This window comes from Oncorhynchus keta, chromosome 14, assembly GCF_023373465.1.
Source record: "Oncorhynchus keta strain PuntledgeMale-10-30-2019 chromosome 14, Oket_V2, whole genome shotgun sequence".
NCBI classification, from domain to species: domain Eukaryota; kingdom Metazoa; phylum Chordata; class Actinopteri; order Salmoniformes; family Salmonidae; genus Oncorhynchus; species Oncorhynchus keta.
The window spans coordinates 41,888,152-41,899,612 of NC_068434.1; the positions used below are offsets into that span (position 1 = coordinate 41,888,152).

Here is an 11,461-nt window from a genome sequence, read left to right on the forward strand (position 1 = left end):
TGTCCTACCTGTGCAGCTGGCAGGACGTGGGCTGAACGTGGTGATCCTGAGCAGAACCAAGGACAAACTGGACCGGGTGGCACTGGAGATAGGTGGGAGGAATTAACATCCTTCTTCTTCTGGGATGAGCAAGATTGTCTTTGAGGGTTAAGATCAGGAGTGTCAGACATACTGCTCGCAGGGGTTCAATCCATCCCAAGGATGGTTTGTGTAAAAACATATATATATTGTTTTTGAAATTATAATGGACCTTCATTTATAGAATTTCTTGACTGTTTCCAGCTCTCAAATAATCACAGAAATTAAAGCTACACCGTCAGGGTTGAATTTCCAAAAACGATGGATATAGGACTATTTTTACACACTTTGACAGTGAGGAAATATAACACATATTCGGTGCAGCCCTCTGGACTTCGATGAAGACCATATGCACCCCCAGTACATAATGAGTTCGACACCCCTGGTTTAGATGTTAGGTCAATGTATCTCTTGAACTTCATTTTGTGACCCTTCTCTTTCACAGGAGAAACCACGGGTCAGAAAGTGAAAGTGGTCGTAGCTGATTTCACTGAGGATGACATGTATGAACACATTGAGGAGAACCTGAAAGGCTTAAATATCAGTGTATTAGGTGTGCGCTGTCCTTCATTATTACTCCTTATATTTACTGAGCTCTAAAAATAGTAACCTATCCCAATAACCTATCCCAATGACAGCTGCCGAGTGGCATTAACCTGGTCTCATCCAATTCATGCAGTGAACAACGTGGGGATTCTGCCTAGTCATATTCCCTGCAAGTTCCTGCAGACTAAGGACCTGGAACAGGTGAGAGGAGACATACAATATTGGTTCACCTACAGATGTAGGATCTTAATTTGAGCCAGTTTGATACAGCAGGAAAAAAAATCATGCAGCAACAGGAACTGTAAATTATTTTGTGTATTATAATTAATATACATTTTTGTAGGGGCTGATGCATTTGACGTTAGGGCAAATCAAGTCTGAAATGTTCAATTGGAAATTACAAACTTTAGAAGCCTTTTAAACCTTGAATACACTACAAGTTTGCAATTCCTGCTATGCACACATTTTCTTTTCAACAAAGGAGTGATCAAATTAAGATCTCGTCCTCATACCTCACCTGTCCTCTTACCTGTTCCTCACACTCCCCTTTCCTCTCGCCCCACCTCACCTTTATCCAACACGCTGCGTGACCGCTGCGTGACCGAGTGGAGGCTGCTGAGAGGATGGCTCATAATAATGTCTGGAATGGAGTCAATGGAATGATATCAATGACATGGAGATCACGTGTTTGATACCATTCCATTAACTCCATTCCAGACATTATTATGAGCTGTCCTCCTTTCAGCAGCTTCCACTGCTGGAATGGAATAAATGGAACTGTATTCAACAGATCAAACATTGAAACCACGTTTGACTCCATTCCATGATTTCATTCCAGCCTCTACAATGAGCCCGTCCTCCTATGGCTCCTCCCACCAGGCTCCACTGGTGTGATGTCATAATATGCCAGTTATTACGTTGATGTTGATCCACCTCAATAATTGCACTTGCATTTGGCGAAAGGCTCCTGACACACATACTCAAGCTGACTGGCTCTCGTTCAGGCAACTGAGAAATAAGTAAACTCAGGCTGTCAGGAAGGCCAAAGTTAGTTACTTTAAGGATCAGTTCTCTCTCTGGTGGGTCTAACCCCAAGAAGTTCTGGAAATGGTTAAAGACCTGGAGAATAAACCCTCCTCCTTACTGCTGCCCATGTCCCTTAAAGTTGATGATGTGGTTGTTACTGACAAGAAGCACAAGGCTGAGCTCTTTAATCACCACTTCATTAAGTCAGGATTCCTATTTAACTCAGCCATGCCTCCTTGCCCGTCCAACATTTCCTTATCTCCCACCCCTTCTAATGCGACACGCTCCGACGCTCCTCCCTCTTTTTCCCCTGCCCCTCTACAAAGGTTCTCCCTGTAGGTGGTCAGTAAGTCTGAGGTGCTAAAGGAGCTCCTAAACTTGACCCCCAAAAAACATCTGGGTCAAATGGTTAAGACGCTTTCTATCACCGCTATAAGCCTGTCTCTCCTCTCTGGGGAGGTTCCCATTGCTTGGAAGGCAGCCACAGTTTGCTTTATTTACGGGGGTGATCAAGCTGATCCTAACTGTTATAGGCCTATTTCTATTTTGCCCTGTTTATCAAAAGTGTTGGAAAAACTTTTCAATAATCAACTGACTGGCTTTCTTGATGTTTTAGTATTCTCTCTGGTATGAAATCTGGTTTCCGCCCAGGTTATGGATGTGTCACTGCAACCTTCAAGGTCCTCAATGATGTCACCATTGCTCTTGATTCTAAGCAATGTTGTGCGGCCAAAGCTTTTGGTATGGTAGATCATTCCATTCTTCTGGGCTTGGCCTGGTTTGCTCACTCCCTTTCTCAAAGAGTGCAGTGTATAAAGTCAGAAAATCTTCTGTCTCAGCCACTGCCTGTCACCAAGGGAGTACCCCAAGGCTCGATCCTAGGCCCCACGCTCTTCACAATTTACATCAACAACATAGCTCAGGCAGTAGGAAACTCTCTCATCCATTTAGCTACAGTCTTATACTCAGCTGGCCCCTCCCTGGATGTTGTGTTACATGCTCGACAACAAAGCTTTCTTAGTGTCCAACAAGCTTTCTCTGCCCTTAACCTTGTTCTGGACAACTCCAAAGCAAAGGTCATGATTACAGGTGTGATTACTCCCTCTAAGGGCTTAGAGCTTGAGGTAGTTAACTCATACAAGTTCTTGGGAGTATGGCTCGACAGTACATTGTCAGCACATATCAAAGCTGCAGACTGAAGTTAAATCTAGACTTGGTTTCCTCTATTGTAATCGCTCCTCTTTCACACCAGCTGCCAAACTATCCCTGATTCAGATGACCATGCTATATTACGGAGACGTAATTTATAAATCGGCAGGTAAGGGTGCTCTTGAGCAGCTAGATGTTCTTTATCATTCGGCCATGAAATTTGCCACCAATGCCACCAATGCTCCTTATAGGACACATCACTGCACTCTATACTCCTCTGTAAATCTATTGTTGTCTCTACCTTATTGCCCTTTGTGCTGTTGTCTGTGCCCAATAATGTTTGTACCGTGTTTTGTGCTGCTACCATGTTGTGTTGCCATGTGTTGCTGCCTTTCTCTGCTGTTGTCTTCGTTGTCTCTTTATGTAGTTCTGTGTTATCTCTCATGTGATGTGTGTTTTGCCCTATATTGTTATTTAATTTAATTTACTTTGAATCCCAGCCTCTGTCCCCGCGGGAGGCCTTTTGCTTTTTGGTAGGCCGTCATTGTAAATAAGAATTTGTTCTTGACTGACTTGCCTAGTTAAATCAAATAAAAATGTTACCTGTGGATGACAAGGAAGGAGGAACACACTTCACATTTGTTTTTGTTGTTTTTCTTCTTCCAGAGAATTACAAAAGTGATCAACTGCAATGTGAAAGCCTTGGTCAAGGTGGGTAGATATTGAAGCCCATCAGTGGAGTTTATGCTTAAAGGGATACTTTGGGATTTTGGCAATGAGGCCCGTTATCTACTTCCCCAGATGAACTCATGGATATGTCTTTTGAAGGAAGTTGCTGGCTAGTGCTAGCACAATTACTAACTAAGACATTCTCATTTACAGCAACAACCTGGGGAATAATTACAGGGGAGAGGATGAATGGGCCATTTGTAAGCTGGGGATGATTATGTGACCATGATGGGATGAGAGCCATATTGGAAATTTAGCCAGGACACTAGGATTAACACCACTACTCTTACAATAAGTGCCATGGGATATTTTTGTGACCACAGAGTCAGGACACCCTTTTAACATCCCATCCGAAAGATAGCACCCTACACAGGGAATTTTTTTGAAACCAGAGGAAAGGTTGCCTCCTACTGGCCCTCCAACACCACCTGGTCTCCCATCCATGGACTGACCAGGACCAACCCTGCTTAGCTTCAAAAGCAAGCCTGCATCCCACGCTATTCCAATGACTGGAAGTCTATGGTAACTGCTAGCATGCTAGTAGATACCATAGACCTCCAGTCATTGTGCTAACGCTAGTTAGCAATATCTCGGCTAAACTACTTCCTTCATACTAAACACAGAGACATAAAAATGGTATCCACAAGTTCATAAGACCGGCGTTATGGACGGACCTTAGAGGGCCTGGCCCACCCTAACATACCTCATGCCTCGTCCAAATAAAATATTTAAATATTGTTAACTTATTTGACCGAGACACCTGCCAACAGAAAGACCCATCCAAGCAAGCGAAACAGCGCGTCTCAGTATGTGTAGCCCAGGAAATGTGATGCTGTCAGAGCTAAAAGAGTATGGCATGACATTCTCTTTTTTGCCAGTCCGCATCAGATACAGTACATTCGGAAAGTATTCAGACCCCTTGACTTTTTTCACATTTTGTTACAGCTGTATTCTAACATGGATTAAATAGCTTTTTCCCCTTTATCAATCTACACATAATACCCCATAATGCCAAAGCAAAAAACTGGACCATACATTTTTGCAAATGTATTAAAAAATAAAAATAAACTGAATACGTTGCATAAGTTTTCAGACCCTTTACTCAGTACTTTGTTGAAGCACCTTTGTCAGCCATTACAGCCTTGGGTATGACGTTACAAGCTTGGCACACCTGTATTTGTGGAGTTTCTCCCAATAGAACAAGCAGGTGACAATTTTACGGGCTTTTATCAGCACAAAATCACTGAGGGAGCAGGCCCGACATCTCAAGCAAAATAATAAAATCATCAACTGATTGCCAATGGACTTTTTGACTGCTTGCATATCAACCCATATTCATATTGTCATTATTGCTTATGTGATGATTTTCACTATTATCAAGCACACTTGGCACTTGTAATGATGTTTAGGCTACTGATGTTTTTGTCGTTTGACCATGCATCTTGCTGACCTTGCACTTGGTGGTTGGGGTATTTATTTGCACTTTGTCGTTTATAAAAAGAAGCTGATACCGGGTTCCAACACCAACGCTTACAGTTAATAGTTGTAACAAAGTCACTCCACGAATACAATTTATTGAACACTTAATATTATAAGAAACAAATAAAAAAATGACAGTCTAGATCCAAATAGGAGGTCCTGTGAGAAAGAAAGCGTTCCCCTCTATGGAAATCACATGCCCGTCCAGGGCGCCGGCCCTGCTTCTGACTCATTGCCAAAATCCCAAAGTATCCCTTTAATTAAGTGTCTTTGTTTTTAACCGACTTGTCTTTGTTCCACAGATGTGCCAAATAGTCCTGCCAGGGATGGAGAAGAGGTGTTTTTGGAGAGTATTTGAGACTTCACATTGTCAATTAAATCAAAAGTCCAGTTTATTTATACTGAAACTATAATTAGTCTAATCTAAAATCCTGTTAATTACTGGATGAACATATGTTGATGAATGTCAGGAGAGGAGAACCTGAGTAATCCTGACTGTCTAATTCCTCTGCAGAGGGAAGGGAGTGATCGTGAACATCTCCTCTGGTGTGGCCACTGTTCCCTCCCCCATGTACACCATGTACTGTGCATCAAAGGCTAGTACAGACCTGCTATCTCTTTCTAAGCACCGGATGATCAGTCGGTTGTACGCGATGCTTCTGGAATTAGTCGTTTGTATAATAAAAGTGATCTCAATGTTTCTGCCTTGCTGTCTTTGTACAGGTGTTTGTGGAGAGGTTCTCTCAAGGTCTGCAGGCTGAATATAAAGCAAAAAGAGTCATGATACAGGTGCAGTGATGCATCAGGGTGCATGGATCTATTTTACATTCATATAAAAGGGGGAGGGCCCTCAAATCGTTTGTACATGTATTGACTGTGTATGTTGGCTTAGTCATCCCCCTGTCTCACCTGTAACTATTCCCCAGGTCATTGCTGTAAATCAGAATGTTCTCTCAGTCAACTTACCTGGTAAAATAAGGGTAGAATAAATACATGCAAATTGTATCCATTGGTTTGTACAGCAACGTGAATGTGAATTCAGGAGGTGAGCTAAATCAAGAATTGAAAAAGTGTAAGGGAAATAAATGGCATTTTACTATTCTTGAATTTCTCTCCTGTGTCTCTGTGTCCAGGCAGTGGCTCCATTTGGGGTGTCCACCCCAATGACGGGCTACCAGAAGTCCAACATGGTGACCCTGACAGCGGAAGACTTTGTCAGGACATCCCTGGAGTACCTCCAAGCCGGGGACAAGACCTACGGCAGCATCTGTCACACAGTACTGGTAAAACGCATCAGAACATTTAGACATATGGAAAGGTGAAGTATTTACCTAGTTTTCAGTCATTGAAACAGGTGTGTGCTGTGTGTTGTCTCTACAGGGTTGGATGGTACAGGCTGTTCCTCAGCAGATCCTCCACAGTGAGACCATGCAGGACAGTCTACTGGAGTATGTGAAGAAAAGAGTGGGGACATAGGTCATAGGAGATCAACCCATGCACTATGTTATCATCATGTACTGTATGCATGTCTGTAAATAAGATGATGCCTTTTAAATAACTTTTTCACATGTATGTATTTCTAAAACAAGAGGACTAAAGGCATTTTTAACTCATTCTTCTATGTGATACTGACTGAAAATGAGAAGTCACACCAACCTTTCCCAGCATGCTCTGCTGTGGGTCGATATTTTGGAATCTGTGTTTTGTAATGTACATTGAGTGATTGATTAATCTTATACTACACAAAGATATATAACATACATTTTTATAAACTAATCCAATAATTTAGTTTGAATTTTGAACTTCTTACTGAAATGGTTGTTCCGGTTTAAATGGCTTAGGCGGTCTCCTCCCATTGTTCCTAACCCTGGCAGTCATTATCAGGTTGCGGGTGAATACAAATGTTAACTGTTGGATAGACTAACAGGCTGGATTCCAATAGAAATGACATCATAATGTGACTTGCAGGTACAGGACAAAATGCAGGTAAATCTCCCCCGTTGGAAGATTCCTGGAAATCCTTCAACCAGGATTTTTTACAAATCTGGGAATTTTGGGAAAGTTATCAGCATTCTGCAACCCTACTTGAAGGACTGATGTGGCCTGTAAACCATGAGTTTCAGGCCACTGTATAAGGGTATATAAAATAAGGTCTTATAAGATATGTAATGTATTGTCATAAAAAGTTTTATTATCATAACATTTGCCTAGGAACACAGTTGTTGAAGACCACAAGACTGAAAGTGAATGAATTCAACAACCATATCTCTGTCACTAACAAATACAGTCATGGGTGGTAACTCTATAATTCATTTGAAAAGGCAAGGCACACTAGGAAATTATATTTAACATTTTCAAGCTGAAATCTGGACCCCCTACAGGGTCACAGTGACTATCGGTTGGAATAATTACTACAAATTCACTTTGTAACTGTACTCAGATATATTTAGTGCAACAGGTTTCCTCAAAAGTTTTACAGTGAGAGAAGAGGGGGCCGGTGGCACTACGTAAATGTGTGTCTCATGTTTCAACCGCTCTCGGAGCTCTAAGCTAAAGCCAACACAGGAAGACAGAACGCTTCTGAACTTTTGCTTTTTGAGTGTAGTTAACTAACTGTTTTGTATTTACTGATTTATATTTGACCTGTTACCGCTAGCGGAACATCTTGATAACATCCGGTGAAATTGCAGAGCGCGAAATTCTAATTAAATTATTAGATATATTTAACTGTCATAAAATGACAAGTGCAATACACCAAAATAAAGCTTAACTTCTTGTCAGATTTCAAAAAGGCTTTATGGCAAAAGCAAACCATGTGATTATCTGAGGACAGCGCCCCATCATACAAATGCATGACAAACATATTTAATCCAGGGAGGTGTGACCAGAAAATGAGAAATAACGATATAATTCATGCCTTACCTTTGAAGATCTTCTGTTGGCACTCCAAAATGCCCCAGAAACATCACAAAAGGTCCCTTTGTTTGATAAATTCCTTCTTTATATCCCCAAAATGTTTGATTCAGAAATACACCGGTTCCAACTCGCCCAACATGACTTTCCTAATCCAACCTTAGGTATCCTAAAACGTAAATAATCGATAAAATTTAAGACGGAATATACTGTGTTCAATAGCGGATAAAATCCATGTGGAGCGAGCTCCAGGTCCCGCTCAACAAACAATAGAGTCCACTTGGCTTGACACTCACACTGAACCACCCTACTTCTTAATTTCTCAAAAGAAAAACATCAACCAATTTCTAGACTGTTGACATGTAGTGGAAGCCATAGGAACTGCAACCAGATGCCTCATAAATATAGTTTCCCATAGAAAGCCAATTGAAAACACAGTGACCTCAAAAAAAAATCCTGGATGGTTTGTTCTCGGGGTTTCGCCTGCCAAATAAGTTCTGTTATACTCACATACATTATTTTAACAGTTTTAGAAACTTTAGAGTGTCTATCCAAACCACCAATTATATGCATATCCTAGCTTCTGGGCCTGAGTAACAGGCAGTTTACTTTGGGCGCGCATTTCATCCGGACGTGATTATAGTTTCTAAGTAAGGCGGGCTTTGCTAAACTCAAACATTTCAAGTATTGCAACTTATACTTATTAATTGACTTTGACTTTAGGCCTCCCGAGCGGTGCAGTGGTCTAAGGCACTGCATTGCTGTGCTACAGGCATCTACAGAATGAGGTTTGATCCCAGGCTGTGATGCAGCTGGCCACGACCAGGAGACTCATGAGGTGGCACTCAATTGGCCCAGCGTCGTCCGGGTTAGGGGAGAGTTTGTCTCCCGGTTGTACTGTGTTTTCTCTGACACCTTGGTGCGGCTGGGTTAAGTGAGCAGTGTGTCAAGAAGCAGTGCGGCTTGGCAGGTTCGTGTTTCGGGGGACACATGGCTCTCGACCTTTGTCTCTAGCGAGTTCGTACAGGAGTTGCAGCGTTGGGACAAGACTAACTACCAATTGGGGAGAAAATAAAAGTGACTGACTTTAAAAGATGATGTAGTGCTCACTTCCCCATATTGACTACATTTATGTAGTGTTTTTATGTATAGAGAAATCAAAATAACTATTGTAAGTTGACTTACATGAAAAATTTAAGTATACCTTAATCAATTTTTTTACATTTGTATTACTCATATGATGTTGTACTCTACACCAGCTATTTAAGTGTCTTAACTAAATTGTTTTGAGGTAATCAGTTTCCTAAAAATGTTTAAGTAGCCAGAACTTATCCGGTTTTACAGTGCAGGAAATGTATACTATTCTGAGAATATTCCAGCAAAATGGCAATAAGACATTCAATACCTGCAAAACAACCATGGGCTTTTAGATTCTGTCTCTACTGTATTCTGAAATAAACTTGGAAAGTATTGGCATGTATTTGAAAACACTAACATACACTCACTCACTCTGGTCAGAACTAAGAAACTCAGAAATGTTCAACTTGCTAACTGGCTGTAGTTATACACGTGCCATGTTCAACCAGTTAGCAAGTCAAACATTTCAGAGTTTCCTATTTCCGACTAGCATGTGAACGCAGCATTCACCCAGGTATTTGAATATAGTATTTCAAATACTTATTTGTAGGGGATCATTTTCCAATTGGGAGACAGTGCTGTGGGTGTGTGTGTGGGTGTGCGCGCACGCATATGCGCATGTAGATAAACAGGGCAACATATAATAAATGATAAGAAGCTCTGATAACATTTCATCCCACTTACCATAGCTGATGTTGTGCCAGCTTGTCAGAGCAGGTTGACTGGCTAACCAATGGGTGACTGGAGTGATGGACTGTCATGATGAATTATCTTCCTATGGTAAGGGAGAAAAGGGGGAATAGATTTGGAGAGGGTCAATTATACAGTAGATAGAGGAAAAGAGGTGGAAATGAGGGATGGAGATGGAGAGACAGATGTTAAAAAGGGGGCCAGATTGGGGGCCAGATTTACCTCTACCAAAGTCTTTCTTTGTCCTGCATATTACCGTTGGAGTCCGTCCAAGACAGAGAAAGAGAGAGATTGAGTGAGGGAAGAAGAAAGGAGGGTAAGATAAAAAACAGTCTGTCACTCTCATTATGAACACACAGCAAGATATAGGGGAGACAGAATAACACAGACAGGCAAAAGAAGCCAGACAAGGACACACGTACACACACACACACTCATGGACCCCAACATTGTCCAGCATGTCTTGTGCGTCTCATTGATAAACCAGTGTCAAGGGAGCATATTAGGTTGGCTGACATTTATCCAGAGAATGTAACGTGTAACAAAGAATGTAGCACGCCAACATGTAATATATTTTCTGTCTATGTCACCATCTAGTGGCAGTTTATGGTCATCACAAGCAGAAAAAGGAAGTTAGGAGTGTTATTTGTTTTTATTAGCAGTAGTTAAATTGAGCCAGAGCTTCCCAGAACCTGGCTCCTGCACCTTACAGGTCCCAAAGAGGAGTAGGATAGAAAGTAGGATAAAACCTGCTCCCCCTCCCTCTTCCCTGCTCCCCACTGCCTCTTCCCTGCTCCCCACTGCCTCTTCCCTGCTCCCCCTCCCTCTTCCCTGCTCCCCACTGCCTCTTCCCTGCTCCCCCTCCCTCTTCCCTGCTCCCCACTGCCTTTTCCCTGCTCCCCACTGCCTCTTCCCTGCTCCCCACTGCCTCTTCCCTGCTCCCTACTGCCTCTATCCTGCTCCCCACTGCCTCTTCCCTGCTCCCCTCCCTCTTCCCTGCTCCCCACTGCCTTTTCCCTGCTCCCCACTGCCTCTTCCCTGCTCCCCCTCCCTCTTCCCTGCTCCCCACTGCCTTTTCCCTGCTCCCCACTGCCTCTTCCCTGCTCCCCACTGCCTCTTCCCTGCTCCCTACTGCCTCTATCCTGCTCCCCACTGCCTCTTCCCTGCTCCCCCTCCCTCTTCCCTGCTCCCCACTGCCTTTTCCCTGCTCCCCACTGCCTCTTCCCTGCTCCCCCTCCCTCTTCCCTGCTCCCTACTGCCTCTTCCCTGCCCCCTCTCTCCTGCTCCCCCTCCCTCTTCCCTGCTCCCTACTGCCTCTTCCCTGCTCCCCCTCCCTCTTCCCTGCTCCCCCTCCCTCTTCCCTGCTCCCTACTGCCTCTTCCCTGCCCCCCTCTTCCCTGCTCCCACCTCCCTCTTCCCTGCTCCCTACTGCCTCTTCCCTGCTCCCCCTCCCTCTTCCCTGCTCACCCCTCCCTCTTACCTGCTCACCCCTCCCTCTTACCTGCTCCCCCTCCCTCTTCCCTGCTCCCCCTCCCCTCTTCCCTGCTCCCTACTGCCTCTTCCCTGCTCCCTCTCCCTCTTCCCTGCTCCCCACTGCCTCTTACCTGCTCCCCCCTCCCTCTTCCCTGCTCCCTACTGCCTCTTCCCTGCTCCCCTCTCCCTCTTCCCTGCTCCCCACTGCCTCTTACCTGCTCACCCCTCCCTCTTACCTGCT

At 43.6% G+C, this 11,461-nt stretch overlaps 1 protein-coding gene across 2 annotated transcripts in view; it reads left to right on the plus strand.

Annotated features, from left to right (window-relative positions):
* Positions 1 to 9,390, plus strand: part of LOC118393439 (17-beta-hydroxysteroid dehydrogenase type 3) — a 28,877-nt gene extending 19,487 nt beyond the window's left edge. Inside the window, exons 3-11 of one of the 2 annotated variants that reach the window (XM_052461783.1) lie at positions 17 to 92; positions 524 to 631; positions 758 to 825; positions 3,466 to 3,510; positions 5,310 to 5,344; positions 5,522 to 5,603; positions 5,731 to 5,796; positions 6,141 to 6,290; positions 6,388 to 9,390. In XM_052461783.1, coding sequence (XP_052317743.1) covers positions 17 to 92; positions 524 to 631; positions 758 to 825; positions 3,466 to 3,510; positions 5,310 to 5,344; positions 5,522 to 5,603; positions 5,731 to 5,796; positions 6,141 to 6,290; positions 6,388 to 6,483 — 726 coding nt within the window. In that variant the 3' untranslated portion in view covers positions 6,484 to 9,390. The remainder of the gene's footprint in view (positions 1 to 16; positions 93 to 523; positions 632 to 757; positions 826 to 3,465; positions 3,511 to 5,309; positions 5,345 to 5,521; positions 5,604 to 5,730; positions 5,797 to 6,140; positions 6,291 to 6,387) is intronic. The other variant, XM_052461784.1, reaches the window with a different exon arrangement.
* The last annotated feature ends 2,071 nt before the right edge of the window (positions 9,391 to 11,461 follow it).